General features: G+C 35.6%; 4 protein-coding genes and 1 pseudogene across 8 annotated transcripts; 3 read left to right on the plus strand and 2 right to left on the minus strand.

The window, feature by feature from the left end:
- The first annotated feature begins 626 nt into the window (after nucleotides 1–626).
- LOC103858652 (protein OSCA1) lies at nucleotides 627–5285 on the plus strand. 4 transcript variants are annotated; one of them, XM_009136047.3, is made up of 12 exons: nucleotides 627–880; nucleotides 1347–1687; nucleotides 2102–2260; nucleotides 2342–2477; nucleotides 2549–2650; nucleotides 2738–2860; nucleotides 2950–3030; nucleotides 3098–3438; nucleotides 3504–3749; nucleotides 3841–4165; nucleotides 4493–4726; nucleotides 4810–5070. In XM_009136047.3, exons 2-12 carry the CDS (start codon nucleotides 1389–1391, stop codon nucleotides 5068–5070), a joined length of 2307 nt encoding a protein of 768 aa, XP_009134295.2. In that variant the 5' UTR covers nucleotides 627–880; nucleotides 1347–1388. The 4 variants fall into 4 exon arrangements, with proteins under 4 accessions (XP_009134295.2, XP_009134294.2, XP_009134297.2 ...); XM_009136046.3 differs by having other exon boundaries at nucleotides 1350–1687; XM_009136049.3 differs by lacking the exon at nucleotides 627–880 and adding an exon at nucleotides 1069–1089 and having other exon boundaries at nucleotides 1350–1687.
- A 115-nt stretch (nucleotides 5286–5400) lies between these two features.
- Nucleotides 5401–9529, minus strand: LOC103858651 (annotated as a pseudogene). Its single transcript, XR_004455924.1, has 3 exons — nucleotides 6618–9529; nucleotides 5747–6035; nucleotides 5401–5667 (listed from the first exon to the last, which is right to left on the minus strand). The product of XR_004455924.1 is annotated as an uncharacterized LOC103858651 (transcript).
- Nucleotides 9530–9766: 237 nt separating this feature from the next.
- LOC103858655 (leucine--tRNA ligase, chloroplastic/mitochondrial) lies at nucleotides 9767–14560 on the plus strand. The gene is made up of 18 exons (XM_009136051.2): nucleotides 9767–10184; nucleotides 10295–10439; nucleotides 10527–10583; nucleotides 10964–11083; nucleotides 11172–11276; nucleotides 11385–11608; nucleotides 11682–11748; nucleotides 11817–11971; nucleotides 12053–12308; nucleotides 12391–12585; nucleotides 12655–12734; nucleotides 12876–12938; nucleotides 13010–13091; nucleotides 13177–13356; nucleotides 13427–13599; nucleotides 13676–13931; nucleotides 14006–14137; nucleotides 14209–14560. Exons 1-18 carry the CDS (start codon nucleotides 9847–9849, stop codon nucleotides 14449–14451), a joined length of 2871 nt encoding a protein of 956 aa, XP_009134299.1. The 5' UTR covers nucleotides 9767–9846; the 3' UTR covers nucleotides 14452–14560.
- Nucleotides 14467–16345, minus strand: LOC103858654. Its single transcript, XM_009136050.3, has 3 exons — nucleotides 15040–16345; nucleotides 14935–14958; nucleotides 14467–14844 (listed from the first exon to the last, which is right to left on the minus strand). Exons 1-3 carry the CDS (start codon nucleotides 15224–15226, stop codon nucleotides 14528–14530), a joined length of 528 nt encoding a protein of 175 aa, XP_009134298.1. The 5' UTR covers nucleotides 15227–16345; the 3' UTR covers nucleotides 14467–14527.
- Nucleotides 16346–20470: 4125 nt separating this feature from the next.
- Nucleotides 20471–22938, plus strand: LOC103858656 (probable WRKY transcription factor 42). Its single transcript, NM_001302043.1, is given in 6 exon segments — nucleotides 20471–20692; nucleotides 20828–20926; nucleotides 21120–21266; nucleotides 21396–21758; nucleotides 21836–21949; nucleotides 22324–22938. Coding segments are annotated over 6 exon segments (1560 nt in total).
- Nucleotides 22939–23617: the final 679 nt, after the last annotated feature.

Consider the following 23617-nt stretch of genomic DNA (forward strand, 5'->3'; position numbering starts at 1 on the left):
ACTGACCGAAGATGCCAAAAAGAAACTAACTGACCGAATTATCGTAAAAGGTAAGATATATTTATAATTTAAATAGTAAAATAAATAAAAACACATTTGAAATCCTTATCTGCAAAACAAAATAATATTACACATAACCTTCTATTGGCGGACATTCTCAAGTTTCAACTGTAGCTGTAGATATATAACTGCGTTAAATAGTTAGTATATAATTAGTTCTTTAAATAATCAAAATGCATAAAACCACTTGTTATATCCACGACAAATAAGAAAAAGATGTTCCTTGTCAATCATTTTATTTAATCTAGGACCACGTTTAAAAAAAGTCATGTCGGTATGCAGTATGCAGTATGCAGTATGCCTCAGTGTCAAGATCTGAGGATTTTAGATGAGAAACAGACAAATCTTCCGATAACATTTGTTTCTTTCTTCCCAGATCAGTTGTAATATTTTTTTTGGTCGGCCAGTTGTAGTTTAACGTAACTTCTAAAACCCACACGGTCCTGAAATATTAACACTAGATAAACTGAAAAAATGAATAAAAATAGTCCTTTTTTTGCCTTATCTTTATGACTATCTAAAAAGAAAAATCTTCTCGTCTTTTTGGTCGTTACAGTTCTGACTGCCGACAAAAACTTTACTACAGTTCGTTCAATCTCTGTCGAATCCCTTTCCATTACCACTGACAATCAAACAAAACAGTAATAAGAAAATATCTCAAAATCCAGAAAACAACAATGATTTAGGTTCATATATTATAATCTTTGTCTCTCTCTCTCTCTCTTTTCCGCGTGGTGTGCGTGTTACTTCACCAGTGCTTTAACTTCATATGAATCTCGAGTCAATCCATTCACTACCTCTCCTCACTCCCCATCTCTAGGTTACTCTCTCACTCTTTCTCTTTCCTTTTTTATAATTTTAATATTTTCGCCAAATCTCTGTAGAGTAAGTTTGTGTAAAGGTTTGATTTGTTTCAATTTGCTTTTGTAACTTCATTTATGGGTTTTCACTTGATTTACATTCAAAGGGTCTGTTGTTATGCTTGAGATCTCGTGTCAAGTTCAATCCTTTCACAGTTATCAGAACTGGGTTTGTCTTCAAAACTGTTTTTTTTTTAATGTTTTGTAATATAATCAGAAGTGGGTTTGTTCTCAATTTTCTTTTAAAAATTAATTTTTAATGTTTCTGTATAATACTTCCAATTTGGGGAATCTTATGTTGCTTCTAGTTTGATACAGTCTCTAAAGGTTCAATCTTTGATGTGCTTCCCTTGTTTATAACCTGACTTGTACTTCAAAGCACTTTTATTGAATTTTAATAGTAATCAACTCTTAATTTGTGTATAGCAGGTTAAATTCTGAGATTTGGAGTAGCAAAAGTAACAAATCATGGCAACACTTAAAGATATTGGTGTAGCAGCAGGGATAAACATCGTCACTGCATTCATTTTCTTCATAATCTTTGCTGTCCTGAGGCTTCAGCCATTCAACGACCGAGTTTACTTCTCTAAATGGTACCTCAAGGGGTTAAGAAGCAGCCCTGCAAGTGGAGGGTTTTTGAATTTGGACGTGAGAGCATACCTCAAGTTCTTGCATTGGATGCCTGAAGCTCTTAAGATGCCTGAGCGTGAGCTGATTGATCATGCGGGTCTAGACTCTGTTGTGTACCTCCGCATCTACTTGCTTGGGTAAAGAAAGATTCAGACTTTTTAAATTCTTTGCAAAGCCTTGTTGAGTCAAAACATCAATTGACTAATGATTCTTTGTATACAAAATTATTATCTATAAGATTAAATGGCATCTATTAGATTTGAGTCATTTAATAGTCAGCATCCGAGGAAACGAGTTGAATCTCACCTTCTTGTAGTTCTGTCGAAAGATAGAGAACGGGATTTTAAATCCTTGCTAGCGGAACGTGTTGGTTTAGTGGGTGGAACGAAGCTAGCTAGAAAATAGTTTGAATAGGGTGCTTTTGTGTAAATCGGCTTTGTAATCGGATCATTTATTCCGGGTTCGGGTTTGTTAGTAATATTTAATTAAAAAAAAGATTTGAGGCATTTGATAGTGAATATTGTTTTTTGTTGGTTACATTATTTTTGCAGGCTTAAGATTTTTGCACCAATAGCAATACTTGCATGGGCAGTGCTTGTACCTGTCCATTGGACTAACCACACGTTGGAGTTGGCTAAGCAGTTAAAGAATGTAACTGCAAGTGATATTGACAAACTGTCAGTATCAAATATCCCATTGTATTCAAAAAGGTTTGTTAGAGAACAACATCTCAAAATCCCTTTTTTATGATTTAAAATGTTGGGACTTAAAGTAAAAATATTGTTTTCCAGGTTTGCCACTCATATTGTAATGGCTTACGCCTTCACAATCTGGACTTGTTATATGCTTATGAAGGAGTATGAGATAATTGCTAACATGAGGCTTCAGTTTGTTGCCTCAGAAGCTCGTCGTCCTGACCAGTTTACTGTAAGATTCATCTCTTAAAATGTCAGAACATTGATTGTGTTGTGTGTTAAATGTCATGAAATTTTTGACAGGTTCTTGTTAGGAATGTTCCTCCGGACCCAGATGAAACTGTAAGTGAGCTTGTGGAGCATTTCTTCCTAGTCAATCACCCTGACCACTACCTCACACATCAGGTACACAGTTTCTCATAACATGACTTGTCCTTTTTCACTAAACCATTTCTATTGTGACTTTAATTATTTTCTGGAATCATTATAAAGGTGGTATGCAATGCAAACAAGCTCGCTGATTTGGTTGATAAGAGGAAGAAGCTGCAGAATTGGCTTGACTACTATCAACTCAAATACTCTAGAAACAACTCTCAGATCAGACCAATGGTGAAGGTACTTAAAATTGTTGAACTTGATAACTAGGATGTTTTGTTATGTTACTTACGTAATAACTTAACTATCTTCTCTTTTAACAAACACAGCTTGGTTGCCTCGGCTTGTGCGGACAAAAAGTTGACGCAATTGAACACTACATGGCTGAAGTAGATAAAACATCTAAAGAGGTATAAGCTTTGGGATCTCTTCTGGTTTTACCATTTGTGTTATTATTCTTATCTTCATTGTTTATAGATTGCTGAAGAAAGAGAGAATGTGGTGAAAGATCAAAAGTCAATCATGCCAGCATCTTTTGTCTCTTTCAAGACCCGTTGGGCTGCTGCTGTCTGCGCTCAGACCACACAGACACGAAACCCAACAGAGTGGTTAACCGAATGGGCCCCAGAGCCGCGTGATGTGTTTTGGCCAAACCTTGCAGTGCCATATGTTTCTTTGACTATAAGAAGATTGGCAATGAGTGTAGCCTTCTTCTTCCTCACCTTCTTCTTCATCATCCCTATTGCATTTGTACAATCTCTTGCTACCATTGAGGGCATTGAGAAAGTTGCTCCCTTCTTGAGTGTCATTATCGAACAGTGAGTTCTCTCTCTTTTTCTCTCCAGACATTGTTCTCGTTCTTACATGACATTTGTCTTTGCAGTGGCTTCGTTAAATCGGTGATAACAGGGTTGCTATCTGGTCTTGTGCTGAAGCTTTTCCTCATCTTTCTGCCATCCATACTGATGACCATGTCTAAGTTTGAAGGCTTTACAGCGATTTCACTGTTGGAAAGACGTTCAGCTTCTAGATATTACATATTCAACTTTGTGAACGTCTTTCTTGCCAATGTTATCGCTGGAGCTGCGTTTGAGCAGCTCAACTCTTTCCTCAACCAGTCTCCAAATCAGTATGCATCTCTCTCTCTTGATGAAGTTTCATTCTTTTCTTCTTTTTAATACCAGAAGCTTCTTCTCTAAAGACTGTCTCAATTTTTGCAGGATTCCTCAGACCATTGGCGTGGCGATACCGATGAAAGCAACCTTCTTTATCACATACATAATGGTTGATGGGTGGGCAGGAATTGCAGGAGAGATTCTCATGTTGAAGCCTCTCATTATATACCATTTGAAAAACGCTTTCTTGGTGAAAACAGAGAAAGACAGAGAGGAAGCAATGGACCCGGGAAGCATCGGTTTCAACACAGGAGAGCCTCAGATACAGCTTTACTTCCTTCTCGGTCTTGTCTACGCTCCTGTGACACCAATGCTTCTTCCTTTCATCCTAGTCTTCTTTGCACTTGCTTACATTGTGTACCGTCATCAGGTAAAACAATACTCCCTCTGTCACATAATATATGATGTTTGACTCAATACACATATATTAAGAAATTTACATTTTCTAAAAACAGTCCTTGAAAATATAATTTAAAAGCAATTTACTTAACTATAAATGAAAATAATAAAAACACAATCGGATATATAAGTTTTCAGAAAGTTAAAGTTACCTAGATATGTGAAATCATCTTCTATTATGAAACAACAAAAATCTCCTAAAACATCGTACATATTGAAACGGAGAGAGTAGTAGTTTCTTCTTTGCTGATTTTAAATGTAACTTCGTAACATTTTATTCTGTTTTATTGATTTTCAGATCATAAATGTGTATAATCAAGAGTATGAGAGTGCGGCTGCGTTTTGGCCAGATGTTCATGGACGGATTATAACGGCATTGGTCATATCTCAGTTGCTTCTGATGGGTTTGTTGGTTACAAAGCGTGCTGCTTTAGCTGCGCCATTTATCATCGCTCTTCCCGTGATTACAATCGGTTTCCACCGCTTCTGTAAAGGCCGTTATGAGCCCGCCTTTGTCCGTTACCCCTTGCAGGTCAGGTTTCTTTGTAACATATCTACTATGGTTTGGTTTGGTCCGGTTTGGTCACTGTTTTCTGTAAAATCGCATTCTTACAGGAAGCTATGATGAAAGATACGTTGGAAAGAGCAAAAGAGCCGAACTTGAACCTGAAAGGCTACCTGCAAGAAGCTTATATTCATCCTGTTTTCAAAGGCGGTGATGGTGATGATGATGATGACAGTGTGCTTGGGAAGTTGGAGGGTGAAGTCATCATAGTGCCAACGAAGCGCCAGTCGCGGAGGAACACTCCGGCCCCAAGCAGGATCAGCGGCGAATCTTCGCCGTCTTTGGCCGTCATTAACGGGAAAGAAGTCTAGTCAAAGATTGTTTGTATAAACACCACATGCATACCAAAATTGTATGAATATAATGTCACATATGTAGTACATATAAGCCTACTTTTATATGTACATAGAGAACGTTTGGTCATTGCTTGCAATAGGTTTGTGTTTGCTGGACGTTGATGTGTTTTCATGTTGTATAATCAAAACTTCGAAGGCTTTTTTAAAATATATCGTTTTTATTTAGAATATATAGTTTGGTGAATAAGAAATTCCATGTTGCAAATATAAATGAACCAAAATAGCAGAAACAAAGTCAACTCAAAAAGTCATCCTCGTAAAAGAAAGCTAAAGGGAACTTGTGACCAAAGCAGCTCCAGTTATTGTCTTTGTATAGACTTCTGCTACGGACAGAAGTTGGAGACACAATCAATTCGTGGTCTGAGGTTTCTTAGACTTCTTTTTACGTTGTGCCTTTCCACTACTTGTAGAAGGTGGCGATGGTGTAACGTCTTTAGAGCTTTCGCTACAAGGAGATATATCGTCTTTCGAAACCTCATCGGAGACCTTGCAATCCTCCATGTCTGTCTTGGAAGTCAGGTCTTTCTCCTCAGGCGCCACCTCCTTACATGCCTATGAAGAAGGAAGATTAGGTTTAGGTTTATTATGGTACGATGTGTGGCTAACACCCTTAGAGAAAATAAGTGAATACCTTTTGCATTTTGTTTTTCTTAGCAGGGAGGCTAATGATCTCTTCTGAAACGGCGGCGGAAGGAGGATGAGGAGCTTTTCGAGCTCTTGGATTAGGGCGGTGACGATTGGCTTAGAGAGGATGGTTTCTTTTTGCTCCTTGTTGAGTGTTTTACCCTGAGAAATAGACTCTTCCACCTCAGTGATTCGGTTGTATTTCTTACGGTGGGTACGCAGACGTTTGCTGATGAGAGCCATGACGTGTTGTCCTTCTGTAGCAGCCATGGTGTCAATATGAGCGATGTGAACGTCTGAAAAAGATTACCACAGCGGAGGAAGATAAAAAATAGGATGAAACTTGGGGGTCTTTGTGTGTAGGTGATGAGAATAAGATACATCCTAATTGAAAACTAGTACATATATATACGAGACACCTTAATTAGTGTATACTATTAGCTATTTACAAATATTTAGTGTATATCTATGGTATATTTCATTATTTTGTATCATTCTAGATCTTTCTATAGTTTTTCATATATCACAATTGTGTTTTCTGAGAGAGCAAAAATAGCTTAAAAGAATTTTGTTTTTCCATATATTTTCGTTTCGTTGTATATTTTATAGAAATAATGTCGATTAACTCTTAACCGGTTCTACTCTAAATTCGGCTTCCTAATAGGTTGAATTGTACCATTGTCGATTGTTTGGATCGCTTAATCTTGATTATATTTATGTAATGATAACGAATCAAAGAGAACTCATATTCATTGCTTGACTGAGAAGCATCTATCAAAGTCTAAAGAGTAGCCTCTTAGTTGTTCTATTACAGTAAATATATACAAAACAAGATGGAAGTTTTAGATAATTAAGAGCAAAAGCTCAATGCCTCATACGATAGAAGTAAATTGAGGAAGAAGGCGAGAAGCAGAAGTGGGCATTTGCTTGTTTTGTTTTTTCCATTGTACCGCAATTAGCAAAAATATAAAGACTTAAAGAAAGACACTGCAAAATAAGATACTGATTTTACTTAAATAATAGAGGCAATATGGATCTACCTCTTTGATATCTTAAAGAAAACAAACAACAACTCTTTAATACTAGAGATAATATTGTTCTACATAGTTGAAGATTTGATAGACTAGATGAAGATCATAATCAAGCCTACAACAGCTGAGACAACATTAGCAGCAAGGCTAATGAACCTGAAAACGTTCATCCACCACATTCTATCTTCTTTTACTTCTTGAACCTGCTGTTAATAAATTTTTAGAATGATATAACAGAAAAGAAGTATCGAGGGGACTATTTATAGAGACTAAACTCTGAATTAACAAGTAATGCGACCGGCTGTTGAGATTCCCAGTTTCTCGTGAATCTGAAAATTCATTTAATGATATATAGGTATAAAACGATAAAGAAAGAGCGTCAATGAAACACAATAAATTCTAACATCGTAACTTGTTTTGTTTCGGAAATGGAAGGTTTCCCATGTAAAAGAAAGATGAAGACTTCATTATGTTTGTTTTTTTCCTGTATATGCTTTTAATTCCCACTAAAAATTGATCTGCTCCATGGAGTGCTTATTACATTTTTATACATTGATATTTATTTAGATGAGTCGTAATATAACTAATTGTATTCAAAATATCATGACTAAATCGGGTGATATGGTTATTTTTGGTACAAATATCCAAATTTATTTTAGATATATTTGTTAATTATTTAGATATTTTTAGGTTCTTATATATCATAACCAAATTCATCCAGACCAAGAAGAACCCAACTCAAAACCCATACATGAATTTATAATATTCAAGTAGAGCCTAATTTAAAAAAAAAAACGATACCCGAAAAAAACAATCCGTACCTAAATGGATATCTAATGTTCTTGCCTAAGTGATTTTATATTTATTACTTTTTCTATCTATTTAGCTAAATTAAGTAAAACAAAAAAAAATTATTTAGTAAAATAATTATATGGAGTAAAAAATTAAGTGACAATAAATTATTTAGTGATCATTTGTATCTTGTTTGAACAAAAAAAAAGTTAAATCACTGATCACAGAATTTTCAATGTGGAAGTTTTACCATTTTTAGTGATTTATAGTCGTTTTTAAAAATTCAAAATATAACATATAAGAAAAAATCTATTATATTTTTAATGTGATTGTTTAATTTGATTTAATAATATAAAATTAAACAAAGAGAAAAAGAATACAAAAATTGTTATCAAATATGTATTATTCATAATCATTAATTATCATATATATGTTAACCATATTAGGTAATTTCGTAGATTTTATTTAAGAAAAAAAATATATTCTTTGGTACATTACTAATTAATTTGATAGTTAGTTTAATAAAAAAACATAGTATAAGTTTATATAGACTGACTTATTTTTCTAAGAGTTCTAAAAATCATATTCTTGATGACACGTGGCTACGAAAACATGTTATAATACTCGATGATTCATTTACAGGGGATTTTATAATCCGGTGATAATATAAGCTTTCCAAAACCAATTTTGGTAGGATAGATTCTCATAAATAGTATTTTTTTTTAGTTTTGTCGTAAAAATAGTATTTAAATATTTTCTAAAAATAGTATTTATTAATTAATAAAAATATTAAAAAATATCACATCCATAGCCCTAAACCTTAATTATATTTCCTAAATTCTAAATTCTAATCTTTAAACTCCAGATTCAAATATATAAAATATTTATTTTCTACTGTTGAATGAATATTATGTTATGGATTTTTTCTTATATATTATATTTAATAAAATTATGTCTAGTGTTACTAAAGAGCATCTTTCATTTTAGTGGCATCCGAGATCGGCTAAAGAAATCAAAATTGGTTCGTCCATACTGTAAAATAACTCTACATGTTTTAATAGATTCGCAAAAAGTATTGGAGTGTTCAGCTCTAGTAACATGCTTTTTTTTTGGACCGAACCTGCTCTAGTAACATGCTTTTTTTTTTATCATCTCGTTTTATTAAAGGCCAAAGGCCAACATAGTACAACAAACTTAAAAAGAAAGTCCAAAGAACAGGGGCAAACATACAAGTCATATAGAGCCATCCACAAGGCCCAGTAACATAAAGCCCAATGGAAGAAAGAGGCTCAATCACGACAGCTCATGGAGACGCGTCAAACGCAAGCGGAAGATGGACGCGTGTCGGAAGAGCAGAGCCATCTCTATCTTCACCGATTTCGAAATCGTAGCCGGAAAACTAACCGGAACTCCACCGGAACAGACCGGAACAGGAGACACAAGATTAGAACAGCCAGCCAACATGAAAGCTCGAGATCAGTAGCCATAACCGTAACAACGCTTCAGAGACATACGATTGGAACATACCAAGATCTGATAACCCGAGGAAAGTTGAAAATCGAACTTTTTTTTTTTTTAAACAGCCATCTTTAATGATAAAAATAAGCTTGAAGATGGAACCATCCGTTAAAACAGGAAAATTTCTCAACAATCCGAAAATATTCTCAGCAATTTCAAATCGATAGAAGATCAAAGAAGCGGATAAAGAAAACAAAAAAGATATTTATAAAAAAAACAGATAAAACAAAGCTGAAATCCATCAGAGATGGAGATGAATCTCATATTAAAGCCGGACAAGATTGTGTTATGTGAACCACCTACTTGTCGGAGTCAGAAGCCGGCCAAGACAGTGCTTTGGGAGCCACCGCTTGCCAGAGGCATAGCCCGAACGTCGGGAGTCAAGCTCCAGTAACAGATCCGGCCAGCTTGACAGAACCTCTCTCTCTCTGAAAGACAAAGGAAAGAAAAGAGAGAGACCTTTCAGCTTCGCTTTCTCAATCATCCAACTCTGTCAAAAGTTTGGAAGAGAGAACAGAGAGGAGAGAGAAAGCTCCTCTAGTAACATGCTTAATTGACAAAAAAAAAGAGACAACCGTTAGACCAACAAACAACTACACGAAACGACGTCATAAGTGTTACAAAAAAAAAACGACGTCATATACTTGAAAAAAAAACCGAAACGGCGTCGTCCCAGTAACCATCGTCTCAAGGGAGGTTCAAAGTAGAAGACTTATCTAATTATCCATTCGTCTCCGGCACAAGAAAAGCCACAGAGACATAGACAATGAGCTCTCATCAAATCCTCCAATTTCGTTCAGACCCATTTGTGGTGTCACCCTGTTGCCTTCGTATTTGTCCCAAAGTCTCTCCAAAGCCCAGTCTCCCATTCCAGTGGCGTCGCTCTCATCACGCCGGAGTCAGGAGCTCGACGAAGAAGAAGACTCAGTGTAACCTCAAAAACGAAACTCCGGCGACGGAAACGGCGAAGAGGGTCTATCCATTTCACGAAATTGAGCCCAAGTGGCAACGTTACTGGGAAGACAACCGCACTTTCCGGACACCAGACGATGTCGACACTTCCAAACCCAAGTTCTACGTCCTCGACATGTTTCCCTATCCAAGGTAGAAAGTTCACAACTTTTGACTAATTGAGAGGCTAATTCAGCTTAAAGGTATGAGCTTTGAGGTTAAAGATGAGGTTTTTTTTGTTTGTGGGTTCTTCTTGTCTTCAGTGGAGCAGGGTTACATGTGGGGCATCCACTGGGTTACACAGCAACTGATATTCTTGCGAGGCTTAGGCGAATGCAAGGTTACAATGTTTTGCATCCTATGGGTTGGGATGCTTTTGGTTTGCCTGCTGAACAATATGCTATTGAGGTCCATTTTGTAGTTACTATTCATTTTTGAATACTTACGTGGATAAGCCTTATGAGTCCTTATAGCCATTTGTAATCTACATTGCAGACAGGAACCCATCCGAAAACTACAACATTGAAGAACATTGACCGCTTTCGTTTGCAGGTAGGTGCATTGCTTTCAACTTAACACTAACCTAGAAAACTTAGTATTTTGATATTAGTTGGTTTGGTTGAATATTAAGCTTGTATGCTTACTTATATCCAACAAGGTCTTTATTAGTGTTTAGATGGCTGTTTGCCCCTTGTCGGCCCTGAGACTTTAGTAAAAAAAATATTTTTTTAAAAATTTCTACATATTTGAGAGCCTATACTTATGTTGTTATTTTTAATATGTAATTTTCTTCAAAAAATTTGGGGGCTTGAAGCGAATGTTTCATTTGGCTTTGTCCAGTACCCGCCCTGCTATTTGCGTAGGTTTATAATGATAGTAAGATCCGTAGACCACTTGTTTCCTAATTGTGTTTCCGTTTGTTTTGGTTGCAGCTCAAATCGCTGGGATTTTCATATGACTGGGACCGTGAACTTTCTACAACAGAGCCAGACTATTATAAATGGACACAGTGGATCTTTCTTCAGCTTTATAAGAGAGGTTTGGCATATCAGGTCAAAAAAGTCATCCTCAAGTTCACAATTTTTTAGAATTGTGCAAATGTTTATAGAAAAGTTATTGAAAGAGCTGTAATAACTTCAGGCTGAAGTACCTGTCAACTGGTGCCCGGCTCTTGGAACTGTTTTGGCCAATGAGGAAGTGGTGGATGGGGTTAGTGAGCGTGGCGGCCACCCGGTTATAAGAAAGGTAATACCCTTAACTGTTCTGGGAGTACTATTACGGTGACATTGTTTCTTTTCCTCTGTTTTGAAACTTCTCATGGATTTTACAGTGACATTGTTTATTACCAAGCAGCCCATGAGGCAATGGATGCTGAAGATCACTGCCTACGCTGATCGTCTTCTGGAGGATCTGGACGAGCTTGAGTGGCCTGAAAGTATAAAGGAAATGCAGAGAAACTGGATAGGAAGATCTGAAGGAGCTGAACTGGATTTTACAGTTCTTGATGGAGAAGGCCAAGAAACTGACAAAGGGATTACAGTTTACACCACCAGACCAGACACCCTTTTTGGAGCAACGTATGTTCAAACAGATCAAATTATATTTTGATGATTTGAAGATCTAAATTGTGATTCTTTCTTCGTTTTGCAGTTACATGGTTGTTGCACCAGAGCATCATTTATTGTCTTACTTTGTAACACCAGAACAGAAACAACAAGTAAGTTTTTATTTCTTCTTCTCTTTCCATTACTTATGAACTTCATGAGTCCTCGCTTATGGTTTCAGGTTGAGGAATACAAAGATTTTGCATCGAGGAAAAGTGATCTTGAGAGAACTGAACTTCAGAAGGAGAAGACAGGCGTGTTCACTGGATGTTACGCGAAAAATCCAGCTAATGGGGATGCTATTCCCATTTGGGTAGCTGATTATGTGCTAGCAAGGTAACTTCAGCTTTTAACATTTTACATTTGCTTTTGAATTGCATTTGTGTGTGAGACAGAGAACTTTGTTATATGTGGCAGCTATGGAACCGGAGCAATCATGGCTGTGCCAGCTCATGATACTCGTGATAATGAGTTTGCGTTGAAGTATAACATTCCTATCAAGTGGGTGGTGAGGAACGAGGCAAGTTCAAGTGATGAGGTTTATCCAGGAGTGGGGATAATTGAAAACTCATCAAGTGTGGAAACAGGACTTGACATTAATCAACTGTCTAGCAAAGAAGCTGCTTTGAAAGTTATTGAATGGGCTGAGAGAACCGGCAATGGAAAGAAAAAGGTTTCATCCTCATGTCTTCTCTCATTATGTAAAACTTTAGCTCTTTTGTTTCTTACTTTTAAAGGTTTTTTCTTATTGGCAGGTAAACTACAAGTTGAGGGATTGGCTATTTGCAAGGCAGCGTTACTGGGGAGAACCTATCCCTATCTTAATTTTGGATGAATCTGGTGAAACTATTGCGGTTTCAGAATCTGAACTGCCACTTACTTTGCCTGAGTTGAATGATTTCACTCCCACCGGAACAGGGGAACCACCACTGTCAAAAGCAGTTTCATGGGTATGCTTTGCTTTTTGGATATTTAAAGATGGAGATGGACATTTTTGTTTATGATTGATGATTTTGCAGGTGAACACTGTAGATCCTGCAACAGGGAAGCCTGCCAAAAGAGAAACAAGCACTATGCCACAATGGGCTGGCTCTTGCTGGTAAATATCTATTTATAAGCTATACTCTTTACAATGTTACTGGTGTGTTGAAGGATGTTGAGTTATGTAGTGAGAAACTAAACAAAAGTCGTGTGATTTTCTGCTATATTGTATTCATGATAGTCTTTTTTTAATCTCCAGGTACTATCTGAGATTCATGGACCCAAAAAACCCTGAAGCATTAGTTGACAAGGAAAAAGAAAAGTGAGAACCATTTAAGTAAAGCTTTGTTGCTTTTGGGAAGATTCTTCTTAAGTGTTGTATTCATGTGGCAGATACTGGAGCCCAGTAGATGTATACGTCGGTGGTGCTGAACATGCAGTTCTACACTTACTATACTCCAGGTTTTGGCACAAGGTATGTGTCCTTATGTAAAAAAAACTGTCTTTCCTTTAGCTTTCTTTTGATCAAAACTGCAAACCATGTTACTGCATCATCGCAGGTACTTTATGACATTGGTGTTGTGTCAACGAAAGAGCCCTTCAAATGTGTTATAAACCAAGGAATCATCCTTGGGGAGGTCCAGTATACAGCTTGGAAAGACCAAGAAGGAAACTATGTATCTGCAGATACTGAAGAACGGTTAAATGAGTATCAACAAGTGACAATCCCTGAAGATAAAGTATGAATCTTCTTCTTTCTCATTCACTAACTAAAACCGGTTTTGACTAATGATCTTCAATGGTGTATAGGTTATGAAGTCTGGAGATCATTTTGTTCTGAAAGAAGACGCTAGCATTCGTTTGATTCCACGTGCTTATAAAATGAGCAAAAGCAGAGGAAATGTAGTGAATCCTGATGATGTTGTGTTAGAGTATGGTGCAGATTCTCTACGTTTGTATGAAATGTTCATGGGACCTTTTAGGTAAAACTTCACATCCCACATGTTGTATTATAACGTTTTATCTTGCGTTTACATTTGCTGCATTTGCTTCTACTAGGGATTCAAAGACTTGGAACACAAGTGGGATCGAAGGCGTACACCGTTTCTTGGCAAGAACATGGAGACTAGTCATCGGTTCGCCTCAACCTGACGGGTCTTTCAAAGATGGCACTGTAGTGACTGATGATGAACCGACTCTTGAACAACTCCGTTCTCTCCATAAGTGCATAGCTAAGGTGACAGAGGAAATCGAGAGTACAAGATTCAACACTGGCATTTCAGGGATGATGGAGTTTGTTAATGCAGCTTATAAGGTTTGATCTCAAGAACTCTTATACAAGTCAGTTTCAAGCACTGACCCTTACTCTTGTTTCTTCTCATTAAACAGTGGAATAATCAACCTAGAGGAATCATTGAGCCTTTTGTTCTTTTGCTCTCACCTTATGCGCCACACATGGCTGAAGAGCTTTGGTCACGGTTAGGCCATTCGAGTTCTCTGGCATATGAAAGTTTCCCTAAGGTACACATCCAACATATAAACACAACAGAGGAGAATGTTTAACTGTATTGAGTGTTTTGGTCATTATGCAGGCAAATCCGGATTACTTGAAGGAGACAACTATTGTTCTTCCGGTTCAGATAAACGGGAAGACAAGAGGCACCATAGAGGTTGAAGAAGGGTGTTCTGACGATGAGGCTTTCTCTCTAGCTTCACAGGACAAGAAGCTTGAGAAATATCTAGACGGACAATCGATCAAGAAGAGGATCTATGTACCTGGGAAGATCCTCAACGTTATCCTAAACAAGTCTAATGTCAAGGTCACTACAAAGTAGACAAAAATTTCACCGTGTCTTAACTCAATATCTCTATTGAATAGTTTCAGAAAACAATAAAAGATTTGATTGATTCTTAGAGATCATTAGAGGAAATAACTTCTTTCCAGCCATTTTGCCGAGCTCGAAGCTCCCACATGTAAGAAAGTCTTCTCTGTTCGTCTAGAGTCCCCTCTGATTTCTCTCTTGCTAGCTCACACGTCTCCATCCCCATGCTGCACTTATCAGCTTCTTTCTGATACTGAGACGCTGCTTTCTTAGCATCTAGCAGCAACCTGTCTGCACGCCATTCGTCTTCTTGAGCTTGTGCTTCTCTTAGCTTCAGCTCTTCAGCTACCATCTCTGTGAAACTACTCTCGCTCTCTTCACTCCCTTCCTCACGTCTCATACAATCTTTACAATGAAACAAGAACCAACATATGAAGTCTCCCAAGTTTTAGCGTTCTTACTAACTATAAAAGGCATTGCTATGAAAACACTCACCCAAGAAGCTATGATTGCTCAATCCTGCAGTAAGACACAATGTGAATCACACACATCAATAATTGAATTTTATCACTTGCAAGAGAAGAAAAGAACGATGATTACCGTCAGGGATGGAGAGGAGAGGCTGAGAAGAACAGTCACATACACAAGGAGGACAAGAGGAATGTAGAGAGTCTTCAATGGTCTCGTTGAGATGCCAATGCAAAGACGGTACTGCAATGTAAGCAAGGATGCACAGTCCCATTACCCCTGTAACCACCTTGGCCGTCTTCTTCTGCCTTCTGGTCATTTCTCTCTGCTTCTATCTCTCTGCAAATAAAAGTTTTTTATGAATCTGAGGAGATTCTCCAGTAACTGATCTCCTTGAAATCTCACACAAGTATTTGATCCTTCCTAACTTTTTGTATTGTTGGTTCCTATTTTTAGCCATTATAAATGATGAAGTATGTGACTAAAATGTATTATGTATATATGTATCAAAGTTAATGATAAACCATGACAATTTTAACTTGTTTATAGTTACATTATTTGATCTGCTTCATTTCCTTGCTAAGAAAAATTTCAACACATAATGTGAGGTACGATTTATGAAGAACGTTATGGTTCTCCCAGTTCAACTAGTACAAACAACTTTTTGTAGAATAATTAGTATTTTAAATATAGATAACAAACTGAATAGCATAGTTATTTCTGACAGCATTTTGGTAGAGTTATAGTCAAGGGATTAATAAATCACTAATATATGTAGCATAGGACCAACTGAACAAGCATAACAAGAGCAGACACTAGACGAAACCTTCTTGTCGTTAAATGATATCATGTTCAATTTTTTTTATATCTATACTATTAAAATCGTTTCTCTTGTGGCTTCTTGTGTTGAAGCGATTTATGGTTGGTACTTGAACGTGTTTCACTGGTGAAACTATTCTAGGAGGTTATCTTCGAACTTAAATAATTAGGCTTGCATCGCTTTCTCACTCATCTCTGTTTCCGGCTCCGTTCTGCTTCTCCATTCTTGAAGTGTATCGTTTATTTCCTTATGTTCCTAATCAACTTTGCCTGCTTCCTTTTGTCTAGTTTATGTTTTAGTGTATGTACTAAACCGAGACTCCAGATGGTGTATGTCACTTTGCTGGCGTTTGGCTCCAGAAAGATTGCAAACCTTTGCTGGCTTTGTGTAATACTTCGTTCAAGTTGATATTAATCTACTAGATGACAAACAAAAAAATTCCTAATGAAAGATATAGCCCACAAATGGATTATCTCTTGAAATCTTAGAGCATAACCTCGTATCTTTGTGGTACGCACTTTTAGTATTGTGAGGTTTCTTCAAACAGGATCCCCCTCCCCCTGATTGTTTGTTGACAAGTTTTCTTTAATTGTGTAGATACACAAAACAAAACAAAAAGTGGGAGTAAAAGAAACTAGTACTATTATGTTTTCCATTTGACTCGAAAATTAGTTTGGAGCTCAATCTGAAATTCACTGATTATAAGAAGGGCTTATTTGCCAAATAACCAAAAAAAATGAAAAATTAGATTTTGGGAGAGAGTAGAGAGAGATAGGAAGAGAAAGTAAGAGAGAGGGAAGAATTTTGGTTACTTAGTGTATTTATGTTTTTTTCATGTATATAGGGTGCAATTTCCCTTATAACAAAGAATGAGTCTAAAAGTGAAAACTAACGGTTTCCTATTTGGCAAAATGATATTATGTTTTTTTCAAGAATTATGTAGAGATCGAATTTAAGCTGAAAAAGGGGAATTATGTAGGGACAAATTATTCGTCTCTTGAGGCTAAGAAGTCAAAGAGTGGCCGGGTCGCGATTGTCAACAGGTTTACCGGTAATCATAAGTTTTTTTTTTTTTTTTTTTTTGTCACAAAGGGTAATCATAAGTTTATTTATAGAAAAATTAGTGGGACCATAACCGGTCACCGGTCAGAACTGCACATGTGACACTGAGGTTTCCCATTCTGGTCTCAACCATTGTCTATTTTCAGTTAAAGGATATTAAATTTTGCGTGTTGAAAATATTAAATCTACGGAGAAAAAACACTATACCTAATCAGGATATTAATGAAAGTCGTGAAATATTAATTAGCATAGTAATTATAGTTAGGCCTTATAGTTAGGGTATTGTAAGAAGAGTTTGTGAATTGTGATCACACTTATATAATTGAAATATTTTGGCAATATTTTTTTATTAATTAGGGGATATGATACTAGGAGACCTCACGAATAAGGTAAACTAGATCTGGACCCGCCCGACCGGGCGGGTGTATTTTTCTGTTTACGTAATGCAATTAAAAATTTTCACACCTTATATAATGTATCAAATTTTTATACAAATGATGACAAAAATACATCACATAATACAAATATTGCTGTAACATAATTTGATCACACCGTGGCATTTCTAATGTTTTACCTGTTATTTATCTTAGATCATCACTTAATCATCCTGATCTACTTTACTAAAATTCAAAAAAATACAAAGAGTAGAACCAACAGTTTGATCAGCTAAAGCCATTTCTAATGTTTCATCAGCGTAAGGTGGATTTTGTATCCATGAGTGAATCAGTTTTACTTGAACATGCCACACTTCCTTAAAGGGTTTAAGATCGCTGATCAAATGAAATCTTTTGTTAGCAGACATGATTTTTTTGTGAGGTAAGTCGTAAAAGAATGTGTAGAATGAGTTTGTACTCGGATAGAATATATAGTAGAGAGACAATACCCTAGTTGAGAATAAATATCTTTGCTTATTTTGCAAGGCATATTAGGTGAAATAAATGAAAATAATATTTTGTTGATTATGTTTCTTGTTTTTGAAATTATGGTAAAATCTTAATGGTTATGATTTGAAATAGGAAATGATAAGATTTTATGCTTGTTCCGCAAGTGTGTGGGTCAATTTTTTTAACGCAATACAAAACGCTAAAGTTGAGGAAATATCTTAACCACCCTCGTAAGGCATCTCTTGTTTGCATTAGTATGCAGAATATGTTGTTGAAATTCGAATATTATGTTTATTGTTTAGTAGTTATGGATCAAATTATATATATATATATTCCTTGTTCCGAAATTGAAGGGGAAATCTTATTTAGAAACAAATTAGTAAATTCTGCAAATATTTCTATTTTTTTTTCCGAAGATTGTTAGGGAAAAAGATTTTCAATTCAAAAATATTAGATTTTAATAAGATAGATAATGATTATTAATTATTTGGACATATGGAAGTCAGTGGAATATTTCAATATAATAAAGTGGTTACAAATATGCTACAGACACCACCGTGAAATTAAGTGAACTGAAATTGTTCAACTCGTGTGAGAATCATTGTTAATTTTTCTTAGTTTAATTACTTATATAATTTGATGTTCGTGCATGTTACGTAAGCTAAGGATGAGATTTATATAATAAGCAATGTTAGGGTGTCGATATTGCAGGGGAATTATTTATGTTTGTTCATTTATTTAAAAATATGTAGTTTGTTTGAGTTTATTAATAATATGTTTCCTTTTTTTGTGGTTAGTTTGAGTTATTTTAGAAAAACAATGAATAAGTGGAAAAGACAATCATTTTTAATGTAAAACTAATTTAATTTTCAAAGGCATTTGACTGTAAATATTATGTAACTTTTAGGATTATTCTATAAGTGTACTTCTGTTTTAATAAAGTAGATAACTAAATACAGTGAATCTTAGCAAAATTCAACAAATTTTCGTACATGTTTAGGATTATGTGATTTATTTAATATGCATTAAATAGAAATAAAGCTATTAATTATTTATTTTTATTTTTTTTAATTATTTCAATCACGTGGGAAGCGCCGATTGATTTGCAACCGGTGATTCATATCTATTTTCTGATCTATTAACTCCGTGAACGAGTCAAAAGTCTTTCTAAAGAAAAAGGAAAATAAATTTAAAGAATATTTACTAATTTAGTCAAAAATAAATAAATAATGAAAGCTATATTTCATCTATAATAAGAGTTCGTTGAAAAACCTCCTTACCTAAAAATAGTTTTTTTTCTTCTCTGAAGCCAAATATATTGACTTGATCAAAAAAGGATTCAATGTTTTACTAATTAGGACAAATGCTTTGAATAAATTTCGTAGACTCGAGTACTTTTTTTAGAAAAAAAATGTTACTTAGGTGAGTTTTTTCAGTAGAGTAGACTGGTATTAATACCTTTTAATATAGTTTACATTTAACTAAATCCTTAAAAATTCCATGTAATAATTCTGTAAAAAAAATCCATATAATAATATGATGATTTACCATCTTTTAAAATACAGAACTTAAATCTCCAATAAATTTGAGATTTGTTTAGTTGTTAAGTCATTTCACTCTTTTTTTTTTTCATTTTCTATGTTTATTGGTGTCTTATAGATTTTCAAAAAACCAATTAACAAGATGTAAACTGATGAATATCCTTCATATCTTATTTTAATTTATAGATAATGCACTATACATCGAAATAATGGCTCTTCTAGTCTACCTACAATTAAATCTTACTCTAATTGATAATACTATATCCTAATGGAATCAGATTGTTTAAACTCCAATTTTGGTATCATATTAGATTTCGAAAGTTTCTAACCAAGACAAATCAACAATGAGTGAACTAAAACATATAATTTTTTGTATATTACTTTATGTTCCATCTCATTTCAGATATAGAATTCTTAACAATTTTCCAATCCTAACTTTTTATCCATTTAAGGGTTGGAAACAAACTTGTACATATTTCCTACTAAAACAACTCAATTTTAAGAACATAAAATAGCAACAATTGGCAACAAAGTATAAAAACCTCTAAAACTCTTTAATGTTAGATTAATCTAAATAGAGAGATGTACAAATATACTCTTGTATATGATTTGTATACTTTAATAAACCATAGTCCCTCCTGCAAGCAACAACAAAGTTTTTCTCTTTGCGAACTGTTTGATCCAATAAACAGCAATGTATTATTTGTCTGTAATATAAAACAAAATGGTTGGGTCGCATGATATGCTTGTTTTTGATTTGGGTCAATGGCTAGATGGTAGACAAATGACGTCGACACTGACGAAAATGAACTAAAACAAATCTCCAAATATATCTTCTCAACCAGAATCAAAATTATAAGAAATATAGACAAACAACAATAGTCTTAAGCTGGTAATATTATTATTAAAAAAACGAAAACGTTAGAGATATTCGTAGAAAAAAATGACAATATCTGAGTCCACGTAAATACCCGTTTTGTAGCCGAAGCATCTGGTTCGGTAAGAAGGTCTCGTTCTCTTTATTCGTTTCTAACCACATACTCAAATATCTCTTTTTCTATCTCTGTTAAGATATCTTCTTCTTCCATTCTCTATATATGGAGGATTAGATATGGCACACACAGAGAGTGGAATAGATACGTACTTTTCTTGTCCTTCAAGTAACATATCTCTTTTGTTTACTAGGGAATCATCCGTACTTATACTCTAAACCAAAACACAATCTAAGTTTTAAGTTAGGGTATCTATAAAGAGAGATGTTTCGTTTTCCGGTGAGTCTTGGAGGTCCACATGATAATCCAAAGCAGCCACAGTCGTCGGATGAGCAGCCTCATCGGGCCATGATCGATGAAGTTGACTTTTTCAGGTCGGAGAAGAGAGATGATCAGAATATCATCACCGACGAAACTAATAGAGTTCATGTCAAAAGGGAGAACTCACGTGTTGTTGATGATGATGACCGTTCAACGGGTATCAATGTAAGTAGTTAAATTTATATTAATCTTGATTATTTTTCTTACCGTCTCATCACATTTTTTGTCAATTTAGTAATTAAAATTTATAAATAAGAATTTCGTTATAGATCTGAAAATTCATATATTTATTGTAAATAGACTGGACTTAATCTTCTCACTGCGCATACGGGAAGCGACGAGTCAATGGTGGATGATGGGTTGTCTGTGGACATGGAGGAGAAACGTTCAAAGATTGAGGTACACTTATTAAATTAGTACCTTATTTTTGATTAAAAAATAAAAGAGTATTATTTTATAGATTTTGTCAATCTATTTTGTTTTTTACTTATAGATATTTTAGACAAGTTTACTTAGTTCAATGTTTTACTATGTAGAGTTTCTTAATAGACATATTGAATTAGTCTGATAATTGTTGTTTAATAAAATGAAGAATGTCCAACTTCGAGAAGAGCTAAAGAAGGCAGCTGAAGAGATTCAAAGACTAAAGGAAATGCTAAGTCAAACAACCAACAACTTTAACTCCTTGCAGATGCAACTTGTTGCTGTCATGAGGCAACAAGAAGATAATCATCATCTGGTAACTAATTCTATAGTATATATATATCTTAATCTTTTTATTTAACCAACAATTTAAAAAAATATATACACATGATCAAGCTCGTCCCAAGTTTATTTAGGTAAGGTTTTAAACTCTTGTTTTCATCAGGCAATGACCGGAAGCAAAGACATGACCAATAAACGACATGAAGGCTCTGAAATGGTTCCAAGACAGTTCATGGAGTTAGGACTGCCGACTGCTGAAGTGTCGTCCGAGGAAAGGACCACGGTTCGGTCACGATCTCCACCGTCACTCCTAGAGAACTCTAGCTCACGTCAGCGCGGAAAGAGATTACTTGAGAGAGAAGAAAGCCCCGAGACCCAATCAAACGGCTGGGGAAACCCTAACAAAGTATCCAAACACAATGCTTCCTCAAGCAATGACAATGTAAGTGCGATCGATCAGTCGACTGCTGAAGCCACCATGCGTAAAGCACGTGTCTCGGTCCGTGCTCGGTCGGAAGCTCCCACGGTAACAATAACCTTACTCTCTAGTTTTTAAAGATTTAATGTTTTGAAGGTCCATCTATTAACCCAAATGTTATACAGTTAAGCGATGGATGTCATTGGAGAAAGTATGGACAGAAAATGGCAAAAGGAAACCCGTGCCCTCGAGCTTATTTCCGCTGCACGATGGCCGTTGGATGCCCCGTTCGCAAGCAAGTACGTTGATTAGACCAATGCTTTCTAGAGTAATTCAATTTTTATAAAAAAAAAAAATTTAGCCAAAATGACTTTGATTGGTGTGAGATGAGTTACACTTAATTAAATTTGAGTTATTAAGTGTAACTTAAAACTGTTATTAATCATGAATTAGTTTTACTTTTTGAGTTTTTGTATAAAATCTTACATACTATATCAGAAATACCAGAGACTAAGGTTGTACATCTCATGATTCTCATCGCAACATTGAAGCATACATATATATAACATTTCAAACATCTTGTACATTTTAGACTTTAGGGTTCAATCAAATGTATCAAATATGTTTTTTTTATGTATCAAATATGTTGATTAACAAATTAATGACCTAACAGGTGCAACGTTGCGCAGAAGAGAGATCTATTCTCATAACAACCTATGAAGGAAACCATAACCATCCATTACCACCGGCAGCTATGTACATGGCTTCAACCACAACCGCAGCCGCAAGCATGCTCCTATCAGGTTCCACAATGTCGAGCCAGGACGGTTTAATGAACCCAACAAATCTCTTCGCTCGAACCATGTTGCCTTGTTCCTCAAGCATGGCCACGATCTCAGCCTCTGCGCCATTCCCAACCATTACGCTAGACCTCACAGAATCAGCATCTAACGTTAACAATCAAACTAATAACAATCCGTTGATGCAGTTCCCACAACGGTCTGGTTTCACGGAGTTGAACCAATCAGGGTTGCCTCAAATGATGGGTCAGGCTTTGTATTATAACCAACAACAGTCCAAGTTCTCGGGTTTACAGATACCGACTCAGTCGCTGAACGCGGGCGAAAACGTCAGCGCTGCTACTGCTGCTATCGCAGCTAATCCGAACTTTGCAGCGGCTCTAGCCGCAGCCCTCACGTCTATTATCAACGGTCCGAATAATCACAAGAATGGGGACAGTAACACTGGTAATAATAATGTTAGGACAAGCAGTGTTGAGAGGCAATAACATTTTTATATTTTTAAGGGTTTTTATTGGCCGGTTTTGAGTTATTTGGTCTTTTTTTTACGTTTTGGAATGTAGTTACCGGTTTTTAGGTCTTTCCCGAACAACAAGAGTCATGAGAGCAATTTTTTTCGTTGCTTGTGTATGATTGGCAATTTTGTTCAGGAATATAACTGCCTTTTCAATAAAAAAATAATTCTTATAAATTAAAGTGGATCAACCATGCAAGGGCTATGTGGACTATGGTTCAGGCCTGTAACTTGAGGGCATAGCGTAAACTTGTATTCTATTATACACACATGAGCTTGGTCATCCGTAGATGCTCAAAGGTAAATCCAAATATTTGTGAACCTTGATAGTTTCGGTTTAAGATGATCTGGTTATGTAGAGAAGATCACACTCGGCGTCACATTTGGTTTTAAAGTTAGATATACTAAATATTTTGGATTAAATCAATTAGCTAGTAGTCACACATCTTATAAAGGGCGTGGATTTGCACACATACTTTTTATTAGGCTTTGTTACTATCGCTTTTTGTTTTGCTAATAAGGCAATGGACTTCTTATAGTAGGCTCAAGAAGCGATATACATTGTACAGGGGTCAAAATAAAACTAAGGGGACCTAAGGGGTAACTGGTAAAATATGGAAAGTTGAAGCTTTAACGAAACGATGTTTGCGTTT

The sequence above is a fragment of the Brassica rapa genome, chromosome A03 (assembly GCF_000309985.2).
Source record: "Brassica rapa cultivar Chiifu-401-42 chromosome A03, CAAS_Brap_v3.01, whole genome shotgun sequence".
Taxonomy (NCBI): Eukaryota; Viridiplantae; Streptophyta; class Magnoliopsida; order Brassicales; family Brassicaceae; genus Brassica; species Brassica rapa.

Bases quoted from the DNA above. Each gene is read 5' to 3' on its own strand.
- LOC103858652 (XM_009136047.3), top strand. From the start codon at position 1,389: ATGGCAACACTTAAAGATATTGGTGTAGCAGCAGGGATAAACATCGTC. The intron at 3,439-3,503 runs GTGAGTTCTCTC...TTGTCTTTGCAG, and splicing joins TTGAGTGTCATTATCGAACA to TGGCTTCGTTAAATCGGTGA. The intron at 3,750-3,840 runs GTATGCATCTCT...CAATTTTTGCAG, and splicing joins CTCAACCAGTCTCCAAATCA to GATTCCTCAGACCATTGGCG.
- LOC103858655 (XM_009136051.2), top strand. From the start codon at position 9,847: ATGAGCTCTCATCAAATCCTCCAATTTCGTTCAGACCCATTTGTGGTG. The intron at 10,185-10,294 runs GTAGAAAGTTCA...TCTTGTCTTCAG, and splicing joins GACATGTTTCCCTATCCAAG to TGGAGCAGGGTTACATGTGG. The intron at 11,749-11,816 runs GTAAGTTTTTAT...TTATGGTTTCAG, and splicing joins CACCAGAACAGAAACAACAA to GTTGAGGAATACAAAGATTT.
- LOC103858654 (XM_009136050.3), bottom strand. From the start codon at position 15,226: ATGACCAGAAGGCAGAAGAAGACGGCCAAGGTGGTTACAGGGGTAATG. The intron at 14,959-15,039 runs GTAATCATCGTT...GTCTTACTGCAG, and splicing joins TCTCCTCTCCATCCCTGACG to GATTGAGCAATCATAGCTTC. The intron at 14,845-14,934 runs GTGAGTGTTTTC...TTCATTGTAAAG, and splicing joins GAGCAATCATAGCTTCTTGG to ATTGTATGAGACGTGAGGAA.